General features: G+C 36.3%; 3 protein-coding genes, 1 long non-coding RNA gene and 1 pseudogene across 5 annotated transcripts; 4 read left to right on the forward strand and 1 right to left on the reverse strand.

The window, feature by feature from the left end:
* The first annotated feature begins 530 nt into the window (after nucleotides 1–530).
* On the forward strand, nucleotides 531–2,019 carry LOC111788517 (fasciclin-like arabinogalactan protein 1 pseudogene; annotated as a pseudogene).
* Nucleotides 2,020–6,941: 4,922 nt separating this feature from the next.
* On the forward strand, nucleotides 6,942–18,542 carry LOC111788516 (uncharacterized). Of its 2 annotated transcripts, none has more exons than XM_087121676.1 (11): nucleotides 6,942–7,221; nucleotides 7,339–9,878; nucleotides 11,755–12,943; nucleotides 13,466–13,836; nucleotides 13,925–14,113; nucleotides 15,032–15,186; nucleotides 15,387–15,478; nucleotides 15,561–15,670; nucleotides 16,042–16,957; nucleotides 17,030–17,128; nucleotides 18,090–18,542. In XM_087121676.1, the coding sequence occupies exons 1-8, from the start codon at nucleotides 7,038–7,040 to the stop codon at nucleotides 15,590–15,592; spliced, it is 4,752 nt and encodes a 1,583-aa protein (XP_086977802.1). In that variant the 5' UTR covers nucleotides 6,942–7,037; the 3' UTR covers nucleotides 15,593–15,670; nucleotides 16,042–16,957; nucleotides 17,030–17,128; nucleotides 18,090–18,542. The 2 variants fall into 2 exon arrangements, with proteins under 2 accessions (XP_086977802.1, XP_086977803.1); XM_087121677.1 differs by having other exon boundaries at nucleotides 7,345–9,878.
* A 2,371-nt stretch (nucleotides 18,543–20,913) lies between these two features.
* On the reverse strand, nucleotides 20,914–21,341 carry LOC147793400 (uncharacterized). Its single transcript, XR_015418458.1, has 2 exons — nucleotides 21,200–21,341; nucleotides 20,914–21,130 (listed from the first exon to the last, which is right to left on the reverse strand). It is a non-coding gene; the product is annotated as an uncharacterized LOC147793400 (long non-coding RNA).
* On the forward strand, nucleotides 21,213–22,001 carry LOC111788955 (mavicyanin). Its single transcript, XM_023669550.2, has 2 exons — nucleotides 21,213–21,414; nucleotides 21,516–22,001. Exons 1-2 carry the CDS (start codon nucleotides 21,213–21,215, stop codon nucleotides 21,869–21,871), a joined length of 558 nt encoding a protein of 185 aa, XP_023525318.2. The 3' UTR covers nucleotides 21,872–22,001.
* A 99-nt stretch (nucleotides 22,002–22,100) lies between these two features.
* Nucleotides 22,101–25,061, forward strand: LOC111787684 (uncharacterized). Its single transcript, XM_023667710.2, has 3 exons — nucleotides 22,101–22,347; nucleotides 23,887–23,954; nucleotides 24,044–25,061. Exons 1-3 carry the CDS (start codon nucleotides 22,245–22,247, stop codon nucleotides 24,875–24,877), a joined length of 1,005 nt encoding a protein of 334 aa, XP_023523478.2. The 5' UTR covers nucleotides 22,101–22,244; the 3' UTR covers nucleotides 24,878–25,061.
* The last annotated feature ends 1,175 nt before the right edge of the window (nucleotides 25,062–26,236 follow it).

Here is a 26,236-nt window from a genome sequence, read left to right on the forward strand (position 1 = left end):
CGTTACACTGTATATAGTGACTTTTATTTCGTGGTATCCTCAATTGGTGTCGTCATCTGTCCATGAGTATTGAAAGATAGTTCGTAAGTAATTCTAGTGTTACTTGTCACAATTGCACTCTTGATGATAGTGGATTTCGATTGTGTGGCACTCACTTTTCAACGACGAGTGAACTAAGTTAATTCGTTCTTACGTCGCCTACGGCCAAGCGACGTATGCTCGAGCCTTTGGCCTTGGTTTAAGAGAAAGTTTTAGAAAACGAGGGCTGAGAGAGATTTTGGAAAGAGACGTTAAATAAGCAAACAAGAGAGTAACAACGGCTCACAGTATATAACCTTGGATCGGGGAAGAGTTAAGAAGCGTGCTTAAGTTCTACGCTGACGTGTAAAATAATTATTAAATAAAAAAAAGCCAAAAAGAAAAGAAAATAAAATGCGGGATGAGTCAGAAAAAGAGAATTCCAGTGGTATAGTTGTAATAATCTTCATCTCTGAGCCCAATTTGTTCTTTTAAACCCTCACTCCTTCTCTCTGTTATCGTCTTCCTTTTGCACTCACTTTGCTCCAATTCCCACATACTCAGCCCCTGTTTCTCTTCCTCTTACGATTCACAATGCAGCAGCTCCGTTGCGGCACGGCCGCCGGGACAATGCTCCTTGCCGTGCTCCTCCTCGTGATTTCCGCCGCTAGGGCTCACAACATCACGAAGTTGCTTGCGAAGCACCCGGAGTTCTCCACCTTCAACGACTATTTGACTACTACTCACCTCGCGCCGGAGATCAACCGGAGAACCACTATTACCGTCTGCGCTGTCGATAATTCCGCCATGTCCGATCTCTTGGCGAAGAAGCTTTCCATTTACTCCATCAAGCACACGCTCTCGCTCCATGTCCTCTTAGACTACTACGGAGCCAAGAAGCTTCACCAGATCACCAATGGCACTGCTCTCGTAGCGACTATGTTTCAGACCACCGGCGCTGCTCCTGGTGCTTCCGGTTTCGTCAACATCACAAATTTGAAGGGCGGGAAGGTAGGATTTGCTCTTCAAGATAGTGACGCCATTGATGCGATGTTTGTGAAATCTGTGGAGGAGGCTCCGTACAATATCTCTGTGATTCATATCAGTAAGATCTTGCCGTCGGAAGTGGCGGAGGCTCCAACTCCGTCTCCGAGTGAGATGAATTTGATCGGATTAATGTCCGCTCACGGTTGCAAGGTCTTCGCCGATGCGCTTCAGGCCTCCGACGCTGCGAAGGTTTTTCAGGAAAACGCAATCGGTGGATTGACGATTTTCTGTCCTGTTGATGACGCTTTCAAGGCGTTTTTGCCGAAGTACAAGAACTTGACAGCCGCCGGAAAGATATCGTTGCTCGAATACCACGGATTGCCTGTTTACATGTCTATGTCTATGCTTAAGTCCAACAATGGCGTAATGAACACCTTGGCTACCGACGGCGCCAGCAAGTACGATTTCGTCGTGCAAAACGACGGCGAAGTGGTCACAATCCAGACGAAGGTTGTAACCGCCAAGGTCACCAGCACGCTTCTCGACGAGCAACCAGTGGCGATCTACACGATCAACAAAGTTCTGAAGCCAATAGAGCTCTTCAAGGCTTCTCCGACTCTGTCACCGTCACCGGCTCCAGCGCCCGAGGAGGAGAAACCTGCCGACGCGCCAAAGCCTCATTCTCGTCGGCACAAGGGCACCACGACTCCTGCAGCAGACTCACCGGATGATTCCCCGTCAGACGAAGATTCGGCAGATAAGACAGCGGACGATACTGGCAGCGCGGCGAGGCTGGACGGATGCAGATTTGTTTCGGCCGGAATTTCTGGATTGGCAGCGCTTCTTCTACTGTAAGTCGTCCTCTTCACATTGCCGGCCCTAAATTATTTTTTTCCATATCCTAATTTTTCTTATTTTTATTTTTTTAAACTTCGAATAATTGTTTTTTAAATTAATTCCAATCGGTTGTATTAGTACATTTCTGTGCAATGATGAATGATCTGTCGTTTCTAAGCGTGTTTATTTGTTCCTTTTTTTTTTTATTATATTTTCCAGTTTGGAATGAATAGAAATTTCTACGGCTGTGATTTGTTTTGAGAGTGAAACTTTGAACACCGTTTGAATATTACTATTTTTCTTTTTTCTTGGGCTGATTTAATCATTATTTAGTATAGTTTGAGTTTTACTTCGGTCTGTTTGGAGTGCATTTAATGCAACTCCATTTTTGCTGTTCTAAATTTAGAACACATATGATTAAGTCTAAATTTAGAACACATATGATTAAGATGTTTTGGTTCGTATTTTTCCATTTCATTCACACATCAAAGAGAGGAAGAGAAGATCTTTAGATCTTTAGGTGTATATTTCCATAGCTCCTTACCTAGATTTCTTCCTAGCTACTCTTTTTGAGTGTCGACATTTCCATTGATTTCTTTGTAGTCGTCCATTTCTTCCACTTTCCTTTGTAACTCATATATATTTAGTATCTTCTTTATTGGCAAAGGAAATCGTAGAGTCCAAAACATGGGTTAGTGCAAGGTTAAAGATCACGGGAGTGAGGAAGAGGTAATTGAGTATTCCTTGATTATGAACCCATGATCATTCCCTAAATTCAATCTATTAGCACGACTAAATTTAGGGCATGGCTCTGATACCTTTTACTATGCTTTGAGGAGGCTTGACTTCTTTTCTTTTGGAGTCCTTGTTCGACATTTGAGGATTTACCAATCTATTAGCACGACTAAGTTTAGGGCATGAGGGCATGACTCTGATACCATGTTAAACGAACACGACTCTCCACAATTGTATGATATTGTCCACTTTGAGCATAACCTCTCATGGCTTTGCTTTGGGCTTCCCCAAAAGGCCTCGTACCAATGGAGAGAGTATTCTTTGTTTATAAACCCATGATCATTCCCTAAATTAGTCGATACCGGACTTTCATCATCCAACAGTTAAAGAGTATAATGAATCAAAGATCGACCAAAATTACTGACGATAAGACAAAACAAAAAAACAAAAATAAGACACCAAATTATGGAAAAAAATGTTTTCGTAAATAATGATGTATTTTCTCGGTAATTTTTTAAGTTAATCTTAGATAACGTAGAAATTCGAACATACGAGCTTCTAGAAAGGTTATTGCTTTCAATATTCTTTTTTTAATAATTTGATTTAATAAATTTAAAAAGTATAATGTTAATATTGTATTGAATTTTGTGATTTAGGCATCTTATTCACCGCATAACTTTTAAAAGATAAGACCTAAAATTAAGAACTTTTGTCATTTTTTCAAATATTACATTTTGTAACCTATAAGTTTCTCCCCCACAAAAGCAAGTGTTTGGATCTTTCTTTTATTAAATTAAATAATTATATAAAAAAATACCCATATATTTTTCTAATCAAAATAAGATCGACATTGCACGTACGAGCATAAAATTCATTTAAAACATTTTTATATACAATGTCATAGACTTAAATGTCGGTAAAATCCATTTCAAATAAAAGTAAATGTCAATAAAATAGCGGAAACGAAATAACAATAAGTTCAAAGTAACGAAAACGCCACGATCAACCTAAGGGCTACAGTTTAAACATAAATGCAATTATCTTAACTTTGATTTCATAGCCTCTACAGCGTCGTTATCATTCGTATAGAGGTCTTCCCTTTACTTGAAAATAAGTGTAGAATGTAACTTGAGTATGAGAATTTTAAGAAATACTCAGTAAGTAATCCCGCTATTAGAGTCGGAAAATGCATACACATTGCAAGCATAGTGGAACCTATCCTTTTGTAAAAACATCATGACATAACATTGAGTTCTGCTTTTCAGTCTAGATACGTGCTCACATGGACCCACTAGATAAGCTCATATACATCCCTGGGCTTGGTTCATCAGACTAGTGCAGGCTCACGTTTCTAGGCTCACGTTTCTAGATCGTACGGAGATAAATGACTTATCATGATACACGTGTCATAACATTAAAACACGACATTTAACCGCAACATAGAACAAGAAACCATCCATTATTACATTCATATATTTGAAAAGTCAACAAAAAGTCGTCGATCATCTTCTCCAAATCGCCTGGAGAATTTCAGGTCATAACATTTTTACACTACACACCACCAAAACCACCATGGAACCCAAATTTAAAATCTTATTAACAACCAAACAAGAAGCTTCAGAAAATGGCGGCCACCCCAAAAACAGGGGCCAAAACAGAGACCAACCCACCTTTCAAAAATGAAGAACACGACTCATTATAAAACGGCGTATATATATTGTTACCATTCGGCGGCGGCGGTGCCGGTGGCGGCATAAACTGGCAGCACTGAACAATAGTGGGAGGACAGTTCCCCGGGGGAACCGGCACCGGAAGTGGCTCTGGCTCTGCAATTGGCGGCGGTGGCGGCGGCGGTGATAGTGGTTGTGCATCAGGAGGCGGACGGCAGGCGGATTGACAAAGGGCGCAGTTCTCGCAGGAGGTCGGTGTGGGCATGGAGGCGTCGTCGGCGGCGGTGATGGCGGATTTGAGGTGGAAGACGATAATCAGAGCCAGAAATTTCGCCGGAGACATGATGAATCGGTGGGGATTGAAAGCAATTGAGGGATTGAGATTTATAAACGAAGTGGGATTTGGGTGATTCTTGAAAACGGCATGCGGTGGGAGAAGACATGTGTCGAGTGGAAGAAACAGAGTATGCTTTTACCACCGCCATGTTTTTCGACAAAGATTTGCTAATCAGTGTTTGATTAGTGAAAGTGTTCTTATGGGTATCTCTAATTTGGTATGAATGTTCTTAATTTTATTGGAAATTCATGTCTTGACACATGTCTTGGAGTGGCAATGTTGAATCTTGGGATCACTTGTTCTTTGATTGTCGTTTTAGTTGGGTAGTATGGACTCGGGTTTCGTGTCGGAGATGTTTTAGCCACCACGTTTTTCTCCACCGACATTACGTTATCATAGACTTGCTAGACGAGCAAGGGTGAGCGTCGTTAGTGTCATGTTTGGAGGCCAGAGGATATTTAGTACTGAGTTATAGTTTACCATATATATCATATTTGATATTTTATTATAGACAAATATCTTACTGTTTATTACTGCATTTTGATGTGGTGGTGGTTTTAGCAAATATTCTTATATGGAAATAAAATTTTCGACTTCATGGGTCGGTTGCCAATTGCCCTCGTGTACTATCTTAAATATTATTCAAGTTGATATAGTTGCTCGTTGCTTGTCCTGGTTGGGAGGACGTTTGAGTTGTTCCTATTTGTCTTTTTCGGGTAGTGAGGCTTTGGTTTCTATGTAGTTTTGTGTCTTGATCTCGGGTTTTGAGATTCATTTTTTTACTATGAATTAATTGTCAACTTCTCCCTACCCGATAGTTATATGCTGTAAGCCATTGTTGTTGCCTTTTTTGCTTGCATCACATATAACACCAACTTTCAAAACTCTCTTTCGAAATCTCTCTGCCCCCGTTTTCTAAAACTTTCTTCTTGAACCAGGGCTAGAGGCTTGAGAATACGTCGCTTGGCCGTAGGCAACGCAATAATGAATTGACTTAACTCACTTCTTGTTGATAAGTGAGTGCTGCACAACTGCAAGTTCGTTGCCATCAAAAGTGCGATTTGTGACAAGTGAGTTAAGATACGCTCACAAAGAGAAAAAAGAAAAATTTGTTTCATCAAATAAAGACGGGTCACCAAGAAATGATGTTAGAATATGGTGATTTGAACACGAATGAATATTGACTGACTCGAGAGTGATGAACTTCAACCTTGAAAAATGATCGAGAAATGGAAGATACATTTTCTTCAAGTTCTAAGCTCCACGAGGCACAAAATCACTAACAACAAAGCTAAATAAGCAGTCAAAACGAAACCAAACACGAAACATCTCGACCGAGTGCCTACCGATGTTTCACAACATGTTTTACGGAAAATAACATCATGTTAAGGAATAACATCATCCAACGTCGCCATGTTAGCATGCATCGTCAATATCATTCAAAGTTATCATAAACACATCATAATCATCGTAAAACATCATTTTATAATTCAACATCATAAAGGCATCATAAACATAAAACATAACAGACACGTGCAGAAGCCACTAGGCATGTGTCGTCATACGTCAAGCATTGGTTTAACCTATCCTATAGTAAGACCACTTACTTGTTTGGCCTTAGCCGACATTTTCCTAAATTCGCGTTTGCTAAGCTTTCGTTCCTCAAAATTGCTCCAAATGTTGTCGGGGATCATTTCCTATTAGGTCGTTCATCGCCTTTTGCTAGTATTTCACAATTCTAATATAATTCAACTTAAATTTGTGAAATAAGGCATTATAATGATCTCGATTATCTTATTTAGGGTCAAAACCGGCTCCAAAAGGGTAAAAAACATAGGACACGGTGTCAAAATTGTTAAACCGAGTCGATTGAGCCATTTTTTAGTCGAAGAACTGCACGTAGCCGAGTTGAGCTGTGCAAGCCGACGGGGTTTTTTTTTTTTTTTTTTTTGCTACAAGTTGACAGTGGCGCAATAGGGCATTGACGCATGTGTAGGTCGAGTCTGGTCGAGACATAGATATCGGGTTAACCCGAGAATAGTGTTAATTAAAAGCCTACAAAAGAGCTAATTACTGACTATATTTCTATACTCATACACGGCAACTTGTTTTTTCAAGTGTTACGTGAGTGAGCTTGTGGTGACGAGTGCAAAGACGAGTGGCGAGTATGAAACTTAAAACACATAAAATTAAATTGTAATATATAAAAATAATATGATATAGTAAATATAAAATTAATTCTATATCGAGTTGATTATTTCATTTTTTTTAGATTTATTATATATGAAATTAAAAATTAAAAAATTAAATTGTAAAAGTGTTAATTTAATTATTTTTTATTTGCGAAAGGACTTTTTCGGAATCGAGAGAGAACGTGCACAAAATTTGAATTCAGTTGCCCGGTGAACCCAATTCTGCTACTCCAACCGTTCTTCATGGCCAATTTCTGAAGCATGGCGACGATGGAGAAGCTGTTCGTGCAGATTTTCGAGACGAAGAAGTGGATCATCGACCAGGCCAAGCACCAATCCAATCTCTTCGATCAACACCTCGCGTCCAAGCTCATTATCGATGGAATTGTTCCTCCGCCATGGCTCCACTCGTCTTTTCTTCCTCCCTCCATTTCGCATCTTGAAGGTAACTTCTTACTCTTCTCATAATTTTTTATTTCTTATGCTACATGGTTGGTTAGGGATATTGAAGCAAGAATTGCCTCATTTTGCAACATTTTTTTGCTCAATTGGTTTCTCGAAGTTGCAGAAGTGAACAAGAATTTTATTTCTGGAGTTGAGTTCCCGCGGTCGCCGCTTGAGACACATTTTAGTTTGAACGAGGGATTGGTTGCAGACAGGTGGGAGGAGTTGCAGCGTAGGTCAAATGAAGAAGCTGGTTCTTTAAATGATGATTTTGACGCAGGAATTAGGTCATCTGTTTTACCACAGTGCAACGTAAGTGACGCTGATTTTGCCCTAAATTGTGCCCCTTATCATGACACGAGTCCTTTTTCTCCTCAAAGTCGAGGAGGCGTAGTTTCAGAAAATTTTCAAGATCCTACTCTGTCATTGGCACGGTTACACAGATCTAAATCTAGGCAAAGGGCTTTAGAGTTGCGTAATAGTGTTAAATCCGCTAGGTGTCGATCAAGGTGTGAGGACAAGGATGATTGCATTGCTGGTGGGATCACGGGATCTGCTATTGATTTGCTGCGAGTTGATCTCGAAGATGAATCAAAGTTGGTCAAGCCATCTAGCAGCTGTAAGGGAATTGTTTCTGCAGAAGAAGAAACTAATGTTTGTTGCGAGCAGAAGGATATCTCTGTTTGCTCTGATAAAATTAATGTGGATAATTCTTTTAAGAGTTCCTCAAAAGATGAAGGGTTATGTGTAGCTGCAGGTTCAACAAAGGATTCTTGTCAAGTGAATGAACAATTCGACTTGCCTAGACCTTTGTCTGGAAAGATTGATTACTGCGAGGAAGGGTCGGGGTATGGCAGGTGTGAGGAATATAATTTTGATAACGCTGACCAGTTTAGGTTGCAATGTAGCTCTTTGGATGAGGATAAATCTTTATGCATTTCCCTTGAAGATGAAAGAGTGTGTCCTGGAAGCTCAAAATTGCATTCTGATCAAGTGGACGAGCAATTACCTAAACCGTCGTCTAGCAATATTGAGTGCCGTGAAGAGACATTATTAGAACATTGCAGGAGCCAGGAATGTAATCTTGATAATGCTCTACAATCTGGGTCACAACATAGCAACCTAGATGCAGACGACTATGGAAAATTATTGGACTTGTCTAAACCTTCTTCTGCCAACATCGAATGCTGCGAAGAAACTGTTTTAGGACATTGTAGGAATTGGGAATGTAATCTTAATAGTGCCCAAGGGTCTGGGTCGCAGTACAGCTCCCAGGATGTGGATAATTCTTCGATTGTTGACTCTGAGAATGGAAGATCATGTCCCATTGGAAACTCAACAGTGCATTCTGTTCAAGTGGAAGAGCAATTGGACTTATCTAAATCTTCTTCCGATAATATGGACTGCTGTGAAGAAGAAATATTAACACATATCAGGAGTCAGGAGTGTAAATTTAGCGATGCTCAACAATCAGGGATGCAACATAGCTCCCTGGATGCGGATAATCCTCCATGCCTTTCCTCTGAAGATGGAACTTTATGTCATGTTGGAAGTTCAAAACGACATTCTGATCAAGTGAGTGAGCCGTTGGCATTGTCTAGACCTACATCGGTCAATATTGAATGCCATGAAGAAGGACTAGGAGGCTGCACGACCCAGGACAATAATTTTGATAATAATGCAGAACAGTCTAGTTTAGAGAAAATTTCCAGTTCACCTATAATGGAAGTAAGGGAGAAAACATCAGGTAAGAAGCCCTCCACTTTTCTGGATGACAAGAGGGCTGTTAATAAAAAAGGAAAATGCAATTCATCCCTTCCCGTGCCTGTGCCACAGATTCAGGTAGACTCAGAAAAGGAAGATGATTCTTCTAAAGGTGTATCTGAATCTCATAGTGAGAAGAGATACCAAGACAGAGGATATTTAAATGGGAATTCTCTCTCGTCTGATGACACATCACTGCTAGGTCATGAAAAAGTAATTGCTTGTTCTTTGCTGCACAGTGATGAACCTTCTGAACAAAATAGTTCTTTGAAAGATGGAACATCAAATTTTCAGTTTTCCCATGAAAATGTAGTTGAGATCCCACACGTGGATACAGAAGATGCATTAGTTTTGATGAGAGACACAGAAACGTTTAGAGATCTCATGGTCATGGCTCCTGGTGCTCCTTCCGCCGGTGAAAGGGATAGTAATTTGGAGCAGAAACTGAAAAGTTCAGGCGTATCTCAGTGTAAAGATTCAGATTCTTTTGAGGGATACACTGGGGACTTTAATGGTAACCCTCATTGCACATCAACAGAGTGCCAGACTGCAGAAAAAGTAAAAGAGTTAAAAGCTTTCTGCTCAGTTTCGAAGGCATCTAGTTCTCATGAAAACCAGAGAATGGTTGAGCTGCAATTGGAGAATAGTATTGATGCATCTTTAAGCTTGAGGAATGAGAAACTTCAAGTTATCAACAGGAGTCCCGTAGATAAAAAATTGATGCAGGAATTTGACTATGAAAAACCTGTCCTCGAATTTCAACGATTATCATTTTGTGAAGAAGGTTACCTACAACCAAATGTGAACATGAGCCCTGTAGAAATATTGCAGTTGGAAAAGGAAGCTCACATAGTGCAGGGGTCTGAATCTTCATCTACGCTTACAGCCAAAGAGGTATATATTAGAACGGAAGATTTATTCTTGTTTGTGTTTTTTAATGTCAACTGCAATATCCCTTCGGGTTAATTGCTGGTTGCACCAAAAAAAGAAACAAAAAAATGAAGAAGGCTTGAAGGACACGATAAATAAAGTATGCATATAGACACATAATATGAGAAACTTGCATGATGTATGAGATATAGCAAATAAGAGGCATTTGATGACATTTCCGTTTCTTGTTTTCGTTTTCTTATTTCTAGTTTTTGAGATTTTTTTTTTTGGTAACTATTTTTGTTTATCATTTTCAAGTAAATTTTGAACCAAAAGAAAAAAAAAAAAAAAAAAAAAAAACTGCTTGTTTCCAACTTTTCAAAAATATAAAAAATATTTTTAGTTATAAACTTCTTAGTAAATATAACAAATTCAAAATGAAAATATAATTTGTAACCTTTTAATTTCAAAAAATTATATTTCTAGTAAAACTTTCATTTTTGTTGTATAAAAGTTTAGAGAATAAGAAGTCAGCCAAACACATCTATTGTCCATTTTCTTTTTTGAATTACAAATGAAGGGATTAGAAAAAGTTAACTATGAATCTTATGGGGCATTTGGATTGAGACGAATAATAATTTTTTTTAGAGAAGTTGAGAGATCGGGTTAGGAAGTTTGGGAGGTGGTTAGATTTCACGCCTTCTTATGGACTTCGATCACCAGATGTTTTTGTAATTATGAGTTTGGTCTTATTCATTTGGATTCAAGTCTTTTTTGTAGTTAAAGTTGGACTCTTTTTTTTGTTGGAGCTTATTTTTTTATGCCCTGGTATATTCTTTCAGAGGCGTGGTTTCTTACACACACACACACACAAAAAAAAAAAAAAAAAAAAAAAAACTACCAAACACTTTTTTTCCTTTTCAAAAAATGAAAAACATGAAATGAGGCATTATCGAACAGGCCTTGTCAGATTGACTAATGAAAACACTGTTCATGCTTAGAGTCTACACAATCTTTAAAAATAAACTACAAAGTTGCAATGCAGACCCAAAACCAGTCATCCCCAAGTAGGTTCCGACCTCAGTTTTTCCATCATTAGACTTGTAGCCTTCCAATTTTTTTTTTTTCTACATTAAACTTGTAATCTTTTATATTTTCTATCATTAGACTTATAGCTTTCTGTATCTTCCTCTTCAGTTTAGTTATTTTCATGTTCCTCTGCATCTAAAAAAAGAAAAAAGAGGGTACGTTGGGTGAGTTAAACAAAGGAAACCCAGCATTTTTTCTCCTTTTCTTTCTATTTTAAGTTTTCCTATCTTGATAAGTAAAGAAACAATGTTTTCCACTCTTGAATTAATTTAATCACAATTTATGTAAAGCACCTGAGCTAGTAGTGCTTGACAAGATGGGGTGGCTTAGTTTAATTGTGAAGCGCACATAAGCACATACTTTTGGGATTGTTTAAAGCTGTCATTTTGGTGTACTTAAGTTTGAAGGATAACAATGGAACTAGTGAGCACCCGTGTTGTTTTCAGGTAATTGATCTCTACGTAGTGCAACATTGATAATAATAAGCATATCGCATATGTTTATTGCAAAAGTTTCTATAGAATAATGTGAATATAATTCTTCCTATTCATAACAAAATTTGCTTTCATTCTTCTTAATATATTGTTTTCTGCATATTGTTTCTGAAAGCATGGACCTAGTTAGGAAGCGAGATGATGGTACTGGTCATTCTTTGTTTACTTTTAATAGGGTGTAATGTTCACTAAAAGGTAGCCTTATCAGTTTGTAATAAAGTTCAAGCCAGGAATTTGATTGATTGTCTTCCCCTTCCTTTCTACCTTTTCTATTTACTTCTCATACACGATCTTGTTTCTTTGTACATGACTTACAGGATCTCTCTAGGTTCGGGAGCAATAGCAGAGGCACAATGTTGCAAAATGTTATGCTAGAGAACCAAAGTTTGGATACAAAAGAAAATTTTCAATTTGGAGATAGTGAACTTCCTGCTGATACCGGGAAAACTGAAGGCGAAGAGGAAAATGGAAAACTTACTTCTTACTCGCTTATTACTCCCCATATCCAAACTTCTCATTATCGTGGTGCAGATAAGGATAAGCCTGCACTAGAGAGGTTCCTAATGCAGGCTGATGATGAACAGCCATGTATTTCTGTTGGTGGAATCAACTTTGACAAGTTAGATCTTTCGAAGTGTCTGATAGAACGTGCTAGCATATTGGAGAAACTTTGTAAATCTGCCTGTATAAACAGCCCGTTATCCTCATCTTTAGAAAGTGTTAAGTTGAATAAGGTGACAGACTTGTACCATTCTCTTCCTAATGGTCTACCAGAGAGCATGGACTTGGGGAGTAACCTTCTGATGAATGATCAAAATAACCTACTGAAGGATGGTAGTAACTTCTTGAATAGAGAAGTAATCTGTTCTCCTCATGGGAGGTATTTTTCTGATTGTCTACAAAGCTTTAGCAGTAATTCAGCTGGTGATGTCAGGAAGCCGTTTGCATCTCCATTTGGTAAGTTGTTGGATAGAAATTCATTGAATTCTTCCAGTTCTGGAAAACGAAGCAGCCAGAATATAGAGCTTCCTTGCATTAGTGAAGAAGCCGAGAACACAGATGAGGTTGATGATGATTTTTCAAAGGATATGGGATCTAAAGAGCGAGTACCACTTGCTGACATTACAGAAAATGAAAGCGTTCAGGTTACAGTTTCTGAAGCTGCAAGGTTTACTGATAGATTGAGTTTAGAATCTTTAAACACAGAACTCAGCAACACAGGGACTCATAATAGAACCAAAGAGAATCTAACTCAGAAAAGCAGTAAGAGGAAATATTTGAATGAGGCCGTGAATCATGATATCCTGCCAGTAGGAAACGGAGCTAAGAGAGTCACTAGATCATCTTATAATAGATTTAGCAGGTCAGATTTATCCTGTAAAGAAAATTTCAGAAAGGAAGGCCCTCGATTCTCTGAAAATGAGTCCAAGCATAAAAATATTGTGTCCAATGTGACTTCTTTTATTCCTCTTCTCCAACAAAGAGAAGCTCCAACTATTTTAAAAGGTATATATATTTATATTTTACTATATCCGGCATTCAAATATTAATACATGGATTGATTAGGAACCTTAACATTCTTGGATATTGACATGTAAAAATATCTCAAGAATTTGATATGTTTCCATTACTAGCTACTGAATTGACAAACTGTTAGTGAAAATTTAAGAGTTCGCTCTCCAACCAATACCATTCCCCTTCCTTGCTGCTCCACTCTCTTATTCCCCTGTTCTCTTCCTTCCATTATGCACGTCCTTCCTGACAGAATTATAAATACTAAGCATGCACATTCAAAAGACAAAGTTGACCATTGCTAATAGCCAACTAATTTTCTCTCATAACCTGTACGCTTGTATTTTTCTTTGGCCTTCTTTTGTGCTTAACACTTGCAGCCTATCAGAATTTTGTTTTGGCGTGGCATTGAACTTTATCTATTATTTGTAGTACATAGTTTGAATAGCGTGTATCTAATGATCCAAGTATTGTACTGAATTGTAATTTATGTTTAAAACTTGTGCATTCCTGTAGGGAAGAGAGATATTAAGGTGAAGGCCATTGAGGCTGCTGAGGCTGCAAAACGCCTTGCAGAAAAGAAAGAAAATGAACGTCAAATGAAGAAAGAAGCCTTGAAACTTGAAAGAGCAAGAATGGAACAGGAGAATTTGAGGCAGATTGAAGTGGAGAAAAAAAAGAAAGATGAAGAGCGAAAGAAGAAAGAGGAAGAAAGGAAGAAAAAGGAGGCTGATATGGCAGCAAAGAAAAGACAGAGGGAAGAAGAAGAGAGAAAGGAGAAAGAAAGAAAAAGAATGCGTGTTGAAGAAGTTAGGAGGCGATTACGAGAACATGGTGGGAAGTTAAAATCTGATAAAGAGAATAAGGAAGCGAAACCACAAGCCAATGTAAGATGCTATATGTGAAAAATATTTGAACTTTCCTCGTGCTCATGGGGTTTGCAAGGTAAAAAAAGCTTATTATTTTCTTCTGTAGGACCAAAAACCACGTGACAGGAAGGGATGCAGGGATGCGACTGACAAACGAGACAAGGAAAGTGGACATGACAACTTTGACAAACTGTCAGTTATAGAGTCCAAGGCCTCTTCTACAAGCGATGCTGGAAGGGCAAGCTTTGTTGTGGAGGATTCGCATACAACAAGTGTGGGTTCTCTAGAGGCTGAGGTAAAATGCTTTTGTGACTGCAAATTTCCAAAATCTATGACGTGATTTAGTGTGAAATGTTATATTTCCAATAATAGGAATGAACAATTAGCAAGTTACCCTCCATTTTCCTCACCAGTCTTCCTGAAAATGTCATGATTTTTTTTAGATAAAAAGTCATGAGTTTTCAAGGGAGAATAGATGGAGGACACCACATTGAAACCTTTTGAAGGCAATTTAGAGCTAAATCTGAATGAATTTTGGCTTCTAGATGGTTGTTGGAATTTGAAATTATCATAGGATATATATATATAACACCTCAGGCTTCCAGTTGGTTTTAGATCGGAAACCATAAGAAACTTGGAATTTATTTTACTTGAAAATTAAATCTTTATTGAATATTGATCTTGCTGTATGGTACATGGCTATATCCAAAGAAAAATAATTCTAATTCATCTAGAAATTCTGTGGGAATCTAGAAAAATTAAATCTCACTGGAACCTGGAAATCTAATTGAAGTTAGAATTTCAAGACACTATTTGGTAGTGACTTTTGTTTAATGCTCAAATCTATTCTATCATATGTAACTTAAAATTGAGAAAGTAAATTATTTATACAATTAAAGTTCCTTGAGAACTAGTACATGGAAGAAAAACTGTTTTCCATGCTAACTGCAACCCAACATTAATTGTGCTGGTGAGTCTGTCCTAAGATGATTGCTTGAGTATTTGGTGGACTTTTTGTAATACAACTTTTAGATGTTTGGTATTAGGAAGTCCAATTTCTTTGTAGACTTTAACATTCTTGATTAAAGAAGATTTTTTGTCATTTTGCTTGGATGATTTTTCCTGCTCTCATTTGAGCTTCATATGACTGTAATCTTGACAACCAATTCGTAAGTCTTATAATTTTCTCATCTGAAACTTACAATCTTCTTAGGCACTTGAAAATGTGATGGAAAATAGAATCTCCGAAACAAGTACAGAACAATCATATCAGATTTCTCCTTACAAAGCTTCTGATGATGAAGACGAAGAGGATGGCGATGGCGATGATGGCCTACAAAACAATAAATTTGTTCCATCATGGGCCAGGTTTGTAACTCGGTCTGATGTTTTCAAATAAGGAAATAACAAATGTGATTTAAACTCCGTTAATTCAATTTAGTACATTTTTACATTTCTTATTGCGTCCATCTCTCCCAGCATCCATTTTTGTTAAAGATGGTCGTGAAGACCATTTCAAAATTTCCATTTTTGTGTTGGAACTAATATCTTCATACTTTCTTATGCAGTAAGGATCGTTTAGCTGTCCTTTTTGCTTCCCAGCAAAAACTAAATCCAGAAATTATCTTTCCACCTAAAAGTTTTTGTGATATAGCTGAAGGTGAAAATTAATGCGTAAAGATGATTGCTCCTTTAAACTTTATTGACTTAATAAATGCTGAGTTAGTTTAACTGTTTTGCAGTTCTCTTGTGTCGAAAGCATCAGTTGAAATAGTCTGAACCTTCACAATGTGTATAGATTTTATCTGCAACTCAAACATTCCCCTTCTGTTTGTACAAGACACTCGCCTAGGTATGTTTCGATTAAACTACGTTTTTTCTGACTTGAACTTAATATTGTGATTTATCATTTTTGTTTTGTTTGTCAATAAGTCAGTAGTAACCTCACTCATTTTCGACGTTCTTGCTATTTGAGGATCGTTGTTAGTAAAGTAGGTCTATCTATATTATGTCGACTCTAGCATTTGTGCAAGTATTTCTGGGTTGTGGAAATAGTGAATAAAAAAGCTCCCCTTCTACTTAAGGCATGATCGTTTGTTTACTAAATTGATTATTGTTCCCATTTAAGATTTAGGATTTGTGCAGTCCTTGTATCCCATGTCTCAATAAATTGTTTATTGATTATCGTTTGTTTATTAAATGGAGTGCTATATTTTGTGGCAGATCTTGCTGAATAATTTCGCAAGGAATTGCTGATCAGGTGCTTAGTGTCTTGTTACTCCATATTCTCAATAGCTAAATTGAGACGATTATTGTACAACTAGGCTGTTTCATACGTAGGGTCAATTTCTTAGAGCCAAAATAAGCTATAAAACCCCGTTCCCACCACCCTCGTGCCTGGAGACCTCGACGACGAAAAAGTTGGGGAAAATGCCTGTAGTAAATTCTTCGTGTTAACCTTGCCTACTTTTGCTTTGGGGTGGGTAGGGGGAGAATTTAGTCTGTCCTGTAGAAAGCAGAATTTAACCTGCCAACATGTAGGTGTAAAGCGCTCGTTCCTAACATAACTTCTTTATGTACAATTTATTTTTTATTATATTTTTCTAATGAGGATGAAAGTGTAGATGAGATTGTTCAACATGAAGAGACAACTTTTGATTATATTCTAGAAAAAGAAATGGGTTACCTTAATGCCGTACAGGCATAAGTTGTGTAACCTGGGTTGGTGAATGTCGGAGGAATTCATAGTATGAGCAGATTTTGGATGTATAAATGGATCCCAAAAGATTCAATACACAGCTGATGAACTGGGTTTCTATTTCATCTTGTTCTTGCTTTAACAGAATCCTTGCTTCGTTTTCTTTTTCCTCATAATAAGTACATTGCTTGAAAAACAATGTTATCCCCAAACTAAAAGAAAGAACAACCACAAATAACAACTCCAAAACTCAAGATTTGTTCTTTAGATAAGAATTTGGTATTTAGTTTAGAACCGAAGCTCAGATGGAAGACTGAGTAAATTTAGTGCACAAGGAAATATGAGAGCCACTTCTATAGCAAATCAAGTTGCAAGTGCTGCACAATTCTGGGATTTGTCAAAGTGTAGCAGATTTTTCCCTTGCCATATTTGCTTTGACAGGTATACTTGTTAAGTTTCGCCCATTTTTTATGTTACAGTTCCACATTTTGTAAAACTATTTCTTTGTTGTAGGAGTTCTTGTCCCACTAGAAGTCCTTGTGGGATGCAGGTTAATCAAGAATGAGCAAGTGCTTGATATTTAGACAAGAGCAAAGGCATCACCCATGCAAGGTATGAAAACTCGATATATTTATGTCCACAACTTCTAATAGTGAAACTACAGAAACATCTGAGGTGCACAAGTAATTGCATTAGCATTGGAAGAAGATGGGAGGGAGGAGAAGGTGGCAGAAGAAGAGAGAGCACACTCCCAACAAAGGCAAAGATTCTCTTAAGCCAATGGTTGGGTTGTGCTCTCTCTCTTCTGTCAACATCAACCCTTCCTCCTTCCATGTTTGCCTTCACCTCTTCACTTTCACCATTATTTGCTGCACTTTGAGCTTGACATTCAAACAAAAATGCATAGTCATTATATCATGCATATTTATGAGGCCTTTATCCCCCCTTTTTTCTTCCCTTCCCTTAATTTTAGTTTTGAATTTATGATGAAGAAGGTAAAGATCCCATGTTTTCTCAAAATATGAATTTTCGCTAACTCGAAACTTTTAGTATTCATGATTGACGATATTTTGAGTGAAAAAGTTCACTAAGAAGAAAGAAAAAACTATTATAAGCTAATAAGATTTTATAACATCGATAAAAAGCTAGAGAGTTCAAATCGATGTAATTACCTGAAAGATTATTGATTTCCCATGGCAACAAAGCACAAGAATCCCCAAGTCACTAAGCAGAGAAGTGGTTTGAAATTCTAAAAGATGAGCTCAAAAGAAGCTGTTTCAGAGAGAGGGAAGAGAGAGAGAAAGGGAATAGGGAGCCAATAGAACAGTCTGTGGTGAAGATAGCAAATGTGATACTTGTTTTAATTTATAGGAGAAGAAGGGTCAAGTCAATAGCCAATAGTTCAATATTAATTAATTTTTTTGCACTAGATTGCTTTTTTTCTCTCTCTCTCTCTGAAAAATGTCAGTACTAATTTGCTACACTTACATTTAGTTAAAACATAACTTACCCATCTGAGTGTGACTGGTTAGTAACACATCAATGTATAGATTTTTTTTATTTTATTTTGCAGGTCACGTTCTTCTTCAAACAAGTTTTACTGCTACTCGAAGGTCATGTGTGTGAGATCATTTCTGAATTTTGCTTGTGAAATCTACCCATCATGTTCAAGGATGAACAAAATATGAAAAAGAAGAATTAGAACTTCGAGAATGATTCAAATAGATGATCTAGTCTCAAAGACCAAATTGAAGCCATCGACCAACCAGGCTAACTTAGTTGCGAGCAACTTGAACCAACAAAATCGCATGATGGAATAGTGAAGGATGTAGTCGACTTGATCCTCGGTCCATCCCAAGAACTCGAAGTTGACTAGAGAGGACATCGTGTTGAATATTTAGAATTCATCTAACTTATGTGTGATGATAGGTGGGTAAATATTAGATCTAAATTAGGGGAAGAACAAAAATGATAAATGATCAGTTTTTTGAGAGACAATATAAACTAATTTGCCTAGTTTCATGAAGACATGTCAAGAATAAATCTTGATGTATGTTGACATAGATTTTAAGCCCATATACAGGAGTTATGGACATTCAATGGACAAATTGTTACTTTATGTGCCTTCTCTAACACCGCAATAAGTTCTATCTTAATCAAAGAAGAGAAAAGTATCAACGTTCAAACGTTTAGTTGATTATAAAACAATTGTGATAATTTAATATCAAGTGAACAAATAAAGAACGACAAATATTTATTAAAGGTTAAGGAATTACTCTTCTCATTCTAAACATACGAGTTTAAGAACATAATAACTCTGATAGAGATTCTGTCTGAGTGAACAACATTGATCATTGATATTTATCTCCAACACGTCGGCGAGTCAATTAATAGGTAAAAGTATAAAATGATCGTGGGTAGAAAAATTGTTTAATGTGTTATGGACATATTGAACAACAAGAGTTCCACTATAGACGAAACTCCTTTTTCACTCTCTCGCAGGAAAAATTCTCTCTCATCCATTGAATGAAATACTAGACGAGAATGACCATAGGGTTATACTTGGCCAATGTTGATCGTAGGATCATATTTTGGCTGATATCGACCCATATGTTCATACCCAAAAAATTTGCATGGCCAATGTTGACCGTAGGATCATATTTTGGCTGATGTCGACCCATATGTTCATACCCAAATAATTTGCATCGAGAGCTGATAATACTAGATTTGATTGGCAATTCTCGGGATATTTCAAGGTGATCATCACCGCCTGCACCTCACATCTCAGCACAGTGGAACGTATAATCCGCCTACTATCTCATTCAACTACATTTGTCGTTTTGCAGATGATGTTCTTTCTATTCAAACAAATTTTACCGTTACTGTCACGTGAATGTCACGATTATAATTTATTTATCTTATTATACGATAAAATGGGTTACGAAATATTTAATTCCAATCAATTTGTAAATTTATGAGTTGGGATTTTGTTTAGAAAATGAAGAGATTCTCCAAAAGCTTTCACTTTCCACCATTAAAGGAGAGGCTTCTCCATTTTTAGTTATCCATTACTCTTCTCATCAGCCAAGGCAAAGCAACAGCAGAGCATTATAAAGGGGTGGGAAGATGGTGACCGGCTACTGCAGGTTGATGTGGGCCCCAATCAGTCTTATTCCCCTAAACTTCCAACTGCGAGACCCTATTCCAGTCGCGCGTGATGCCACTTTCAGGTCATCAAAATGGAAGCTCCCTCTCTCTCGCTTTGAGAATATCCTGGCCGTTGATTTCGTAGCTCCAGATATTCCAAATAATTATATATAAATACCTAATTAATAATAAATAAATAAATAAATAAAAAGGAAAGAAATCTATTAAGCATTTCCCCCTTCATGAATTAATCTATATAATTTAAAATTAAGTTAATTACCATTTTTTTTTTCATAGTAATTTTTTTAAATAAGTATTTAACCTGGTCTTTTAATTTTTTTTTATTTTATATTTAATATGTTTCTTAATTTTAAATTCTTGTCTAATACTATTTAAATTATTGGACATTTTAGAAAAAAATGTAAACTTTTAAAATTTTGAATAGTGAATTTAAAAAAAAATATAAATATTTTTAACTTTAAAAATATATTTATAAAAAATGGTTAATATTTTGATTCAAAAATATAATTTCAAGAGTGTTAAAAAAATATACTTTTGAGTTTTTAAAATAATACTCTTAGTTTTTTTAAAAAATTTCAAAAACACCTTTAAATATTTAAAAAAAAAAATCAAAATTATCCATTGATGAACTTTAAAAAATAACATAAAAAAATTTAGAGATAATTTATGAGGTGTCCATAGACGGTTTTCATCTATATATTGATGATAAAAAAAAAAAAAAATTGAATTTTTTGTATAAAGGTAAAATGTGTTAATACTAATAACAAGGTGTTTTTGAATATAAATCCGTCTCTAACCCCACATATATCTAGAGAAGTCTCTCTCAATTCGTTCTCGATTTTCCGTCCAACCCTACGAGTTAAATGAACCTTACTTTTGTTGGATGATACTATAATTTTCTTATTTTTTTTTTTAGAGAACACTAATTAACTTTATTTTAAACTATATATATATATATATATATATATATATATATATATATATATCTTTAAAGAAAAACGTGTTTATTTTATTTTTATTATTTTTATCCATACATAATTACAAATTGACCCTTTTAATTTGAACTAAATTAGAATTTAAAGTTATAAGAATGAGATTAAAATCATTTTTTTTTTCAAATAAAAAAACCAAATTTATTATTTAACCGAGGAACTTATTAATATTTAACTTAATTTTTTTATTAGATAATATGTAAAATTATATATAATGAAAATAATTTTGAGAGAATATACAAAAATTAGGTCAAACAAAATGTAATTGTAATTTTAAGTATTAAGAAAAATAAATTAGAAGCAACAAATTAATTTTAAAAAAAATAATGAATTGAAATAAATTTTACTGTGAGAGCGAGGGAGAGGTTCGTGCACTGCACGTGACTAAGGCTTGGAGCAAAACTGTTCCTCCACCATCCCCAAACTTCTTCGTCTCCCACGATCTTCAAACTGTCTGCGAAAAACTGATTCAGAAATCTCTCTTAAATGATCTTCGACGATGATTCAGAAATCGGATCCTTACATTTTGATCGTCAATGGCGGCTTCCGTTTCAGTCCGCGAACTCCCGCTCTTGTCCCTGTTATCCATCGCTCTCGCTGCAGCGCCGTTGGTTTCTTCGCGTCATTTCCACGTCGGTGACACCAGAGGCTGGTCGAACCCTAATGGAAGCGGAAACCACACCGAGAGCTTCAGCTTTTGGGCCTCACAATACCGCTTCCATGTTGGCGACACTCTCTGTAAACTCACATACACCTAATAATTCCTTTAATTCAACTCACACTTTCGAAGTATTATTACCTCATCACTTTCGATCGATCGATCGATTCGATTTTCGCAGATTTCATGTACCGAAACGACTCGGTTCTGGTGGTGAACTACACGAATTACAGAGACTGCATCATCTCCGATCCGGTCGCGAAGTTCGACAACGGAAGTGGCAACGGCACCGTTTTCCGATTGGATCGAGACGGAGATTTGTATTTCATCAGTGGAGATAGAGAGCATTGTGAGAACGGACAGAAATTAGCGGTGCGAGTGATGAATGACGTTGATGAAAGTTCGCCTTCGCCTGAGGGACTGGAGTTGTGGAATTGGGGACCGCCGTCGTTGAACTCGACGGTGAAGGCGACGTTGGCGTCGTACTTCGCGACGGCGATCGGAGGTTTTCTAATTGTTCTGTATTTACTCACTTAGGGTTAGGGATTTGGAATTTGATTTATTCGCTGTTATGTTCTCCACTTAGTCCCATGTAAATATTTTCAAATAAAATAAATAAACAATTTAAAATAACAAAAATAAAATAATATTTTAGTTTAATTTAATTATTGTAAATAAAGTATTTTTTACTTTAATATTTAAATGAATTTAGTCGTTTTTAATATATTTTTTTTAGGTTAAAGGCATTATTGTTATTTTAATAAAATGGAAGAAAAAATTATTGGGTATTTTTTTAGAATTTACTTAAATAATAATAATAATAATAATAAATAAGGGACATCAGTACTTTTGAGAGAGACGCCGTGCCAGACGGCTTCACCGCCTTGTGGCTCCACTCACCAGCGCTTCAATGGCCGCTCCAGAGCTCGAAGTTGCAGTGTTCATCGATACTGATTTCGGCACCCATCTTGCCGTCGCTGTTCCGCCGCACATTGCCGCCGGAGCTTTAAAGAGTGAGCCAAAAACCTAATGAAAAATATCTGCACTTCACTTTTCCTCCTCTTTATTTTATCTCCGATTACAAACGCTTCATTTGTTTATAGGTTTTTTCTATTTTTCTCTCTTTTGTTGAAGAAGAAACCCCTTTTCATGAGATTAATCTGTTTAGGGATTTCGATTTTTCATCTGTGTTTGAAAGGCTTTATGTTTCTGTTTATAGATTCTGTGTTCTTCATTTTTCTAGAATGTTGAGATTTCTTCTCTTTACTTTCATGTTGAAGTTATATTTTGTTTGTTCATTATGATTGTTTAAGGAATTGAATTGTTGAAAGAAGATTCTGGGTTCTCTTTTGCTCTGTTCTTGAAGATTTGATTTCCAATGTTCTTGGCTAGTTTCAATGTCTGTTGTCCCTGCTTCCATGACTTCATTGATCATCCTTTTATCTCTCATTCTGTTGAATAAGAACTCTTTCTTACAATTTCATAGTTGGTTTTGTTATTTACTCGAAACCCAAGTCAAGTTTGAAGAACTAAGAGAAGTAATCTTTAAATGATTGGAAAAGAAAGTTTGAAGAACCGACATAAGACTCGACTGGTTAGATATTACGGAGGTTCAGTGAGCACCATGCTGAATCTCTCTACCATTTCCTTCTCTGGGCCGATATGAGTTTACCTGGTACTAGCAGCTTTATCGGGGAATTTTCTATCTTAGTAGGAGCTTTCCATAGAAAGGCTTAGTAGCCACATTAGCCGCGCTTGGGATGATTTTAGGGGCGGCGTAAACCCTTTGGCTAATCATTTTGGGTTTTTTTTTGGCTCCTTTGTCTTTGGCTTTCCTTTTTGTATTTCCTTTGTCTACTTGTTCAGGCTTCTCAATGAACGCTTCATACTTTCTTTCTTACTATATCATATCATAGGCCTTTTGTCGGGCTTTCGTCCCTTCACCTCCTTCCTGACTTTTCAGAGAGACCCTTTACGACTATAAAGAAGAGGGGCTGTTCCTCTTTGTCAACTTAGCTACTAATACTCAATGCGAACGTCATTTTGAGCTGTAAGGAGGCAAGCAAATGAAGGGAGGCATTACGGGCCGGGTTTTATCCTCCAAAAAGAAAAGGGGAATTCTATGATATGGCTAATGGTTTTGATAAGCTTGGATAGGTATGAAGTTTGGAGTTGAGAAGATTGCCTTTATGTATGTGTTATATGATTTGTTAAAGTTAGTATGCATATGAACATCGAGTTTCATGAACTTGGGTTCGTGTAAAATGGACTTATATAGCCAATGGAATTAGCAAATCCTTCGTGTGAGGTAAGCAACCTGGTTCGGGTTAGGAAGTTTGAATTACTGCTACATTAGCTTATGGCGGAATGACTTTCTAGCTGCTTAAGAAAGTGTTTTAAAGCGCTTGAAAAGTCATTTCAAACACGATCTTTTTGTTGTTTATGCGCTCAAGGACTCTCGAGCTTGTGGGTTTGTACCGTATACAAAATTATGTGCATGTTGTCTGTAATGTATTTATTGTTTAGTCTGCTGATTGCAAAACTTTTTCCAGGGGAAGTTGAGAGAGTACATTTTAAGTGTTTCCCAAATATAGGAGAGATCAAGGTGGATGGATTCATGGTGTGTTTGTAGATTGTTTTCATTTGTTATCATGTTTCAGCATCATCTTTCAGATCTTGTTCTAATTTGTTCCATTTCCTTTCCATTAGGTGAAGCAAAACTCGAACTTCTACCATTTGCCTGACACGTTGCTTACCAAGCTCACTTCCCGGGTGGAATCAGTGCAGTTTCTTCATGTCAAAGCACAGCCTTTGAATGAGTTTATCGAGCCTCGTTTACCTGAAAATGCCGATTGTTTCCCCAACCTAAACAATGCCACTTACCCTTCGGAAAGACAAGGCTACTGTAGACACTCCTGCACGAGTAAAATCAGAATCGACGACAAGAAACGGACAAGAAAGATACTAAGATCAGCCAGCACCAAAAGCATCATCTTAGCTTGTAATACAAGGAGAAAAAGGAAGAGAACCCAGCTTTTAGAGCATGTGGAAAGGAACACCGATCTGGAGGAGCTGATCAAAGATGCAGAAAAGTTCGATGGCTCGATCGATACATCGTCATACCATAATATGCCAAATGATGAGGTTAGAACCACAAAACAAAGGTACGCAAGCTCCTCCACAACCAGTGAGTTATCATCTGAAGTCATGTCTGTTTCAAGTATCATAAAGAGATATTTTCCAAGCCACGACGAAGTAAGCAGCGTTCCAAATCGATCGAGCGGTGGCATTACTCGTAGTGAGCCAGAGGAAAGAAGCCCAAGCTTGTTGCCTTTGAAATCGCCATTTAAAGCAGGTACTCCAAAACCTGAGAGATCATCTAAGCTTGGGAAAAGGCTGGTAATGGCTTCATGTAACCTTGGGATTTCTCCCAACAGAGGAAGGCCAGAAATTTCACTCTGCAATTCCAGAGGTAAAAAGTTTCAAGAACTCATGTCTTTGGCTAAAAGTTCTTGTTTTGAGATAAGTGATAGAGAAGATTGAAATTTTAGCATTAGATTTCTTTGTATTGGATGAAAAGTGTATACATATATCCATCCATTCCATTAGTCTAACTAGGTCGGGTTGTGTTGGGTTAGGTTTAATTCAGATTTAGAGCTTTTTTTTTTCCGTATAAAAGAGGTCGGGAGTACATGTTAATTGAACTATGTCAAATTTGGTGTTAAAACCGTCGTATTGGTTTAAGAGAAAACAAAACAATGCTAGAACATTTTTTTTCCGTTGAGGAGACGACACGAACCAACCTAACAAAAAAAAAAAATTATGGTTGGGTTGGGTTGGGTTCATTATCTACTAAAGGTCGTTTGATTTGAAAATTTTATAACCCGAACAATTGGGTTTCACAAACACCTCTTATAACGATCCATGTCTAAGATTCGGATCAGTATTTAGAATTTATGTCTTGGTCTTATCCTCACTCACACACATCCCATGAAGCTCTAATGATTGAGCCACGGAAAAGTAACATGTAATTAGTTGGTATATGTAATAACGACATGATTGGAAGGGATTTTAAAGCGACCCATATCACGTTTATCATTTTTTAAAATAAATTATTAATATTTTCAAAAATCTTTTAGAAAAAAAAATTTATTTCTTAAAAAAAAATTTCCCACAAAAAGTGACCCAAAAATCTATTAATCTATAATAAATATAATTTTTTTAAAAAACTTTATACTTTATATTAAAAAAAAATGTTCTCTATATATTATATTTTAATTTATTTTGAAAAGTGGTTAATAAAATAATTCTAAAAGCATAGAAATGTCATTATCATAAATAGGTTGATTTTCAAACCAATCCCATCCAAACTATATTCTTCCATTTTTGTTTGTTCTTTGCTAATAAAATATTTTATTTCTTTATTTATTTATTCATAAATCTTAATATTTTTTTTCGAATATTTGAATTATATTATTGATATTTAATATTAATCACTCCTTCATTCGTAATATTTAAATTTTTAGTCTTTTGGTTAAAAATATATATTTTAATTGATTGAATTATTCCGTATAAATTAAATTAAGAAATTAAAATAAATATATAGTTGGGATTAAAATCTTTTTTATTTACTATAAAAGATTTATTTAATAAAATAAGTTAAATATATTAAAGTTTTTACTATATAATAATAATAATAATAAATAAATAAATAAATTTTTATAGACAATAAATTTTATATATTAAAGTCTATAATTTTTTTTTTTTTTTTTTTTTTTGCGCCGAATCGACATTCATTGGGTAGCACGATGGGGACCTCCTCAGGCCCCGATATCTTCATGAATTCTTCTTATCTCATCTCTACGAAGCTAATGAGATTGATTTTATCCGATGAGATGACCT

Source organism: Cucurbita pepo, chromosome 2, assembly GCF_057944985.1.
Source record: "Cucurbita pepo subsp. pepo isolate OVF chromosome 2, ASM5794498v1, whole genome shotgun sequence".
Classification (NCBI taxonomy): Eukaryota; Viridiplantae; Streptophyta; class Magnoliopsida; order Cucurbitales; family Cucurbitaceae; genus Cucurbita; species Cucurbita pepo.

Coding starts and splice junctions, on each gene's coding strand:
- LOC111788516 (XM_087121676.1), top strand. CDS start 7,038: ATGGCGACGATGGAGAAGCTGTTCGTGCAGATTTTCGAGACGAAGAAG. Junction 14,114..15,031: donor TGGGTTCTCTAGAGGCTGAG/GTAAAATGCTTT, acceptor CAATCTTCTTAG/GCACTTGAAAATGTGATGGA. Junction 15,187..15,386: donor TTTGTTCCATCATGGGCCAG/GTTTGTAACTCG, acceptor TTTCTTATGCAG/TAAGGATCGTTTAGCTGTCC.
- LOC111787684 (XM_023667710.2), top strand. CDS start 22,245: ATGGCCGCTCCAGAGCTCGAAGTTGCAGTGTTCATCGATACTGATTTC. Junction 22,348..23,886: donor TGCCGCCGGAGCTTTAAAGA/GTGAGCCAAAAA, acceptor AACTTTTTCCAG/GGGAAGTTGAGAGAGTACAT. Junction 23,955..24,043: donor TCAAGGTGGATGGATTCATG/GTGTGTTTGTAG, acceptor CCTTTCCATTAG/GTGAAGCAAAACTCGAACTT.
- LOC111788955 (XM_023669550.2), top strand. CDS start 21,213: ATGGCGGCTTCCGTTTCAGTCCGCGAACTCCCGCTCTTGTCCCTGTTA. Junction 21,415..21,515: donor CCATGTTGGCGACACTCTCT/GTAAACTCACAT, acceptor CGATTTTCGCAG/ATTTCATGTACCGAAACGAC.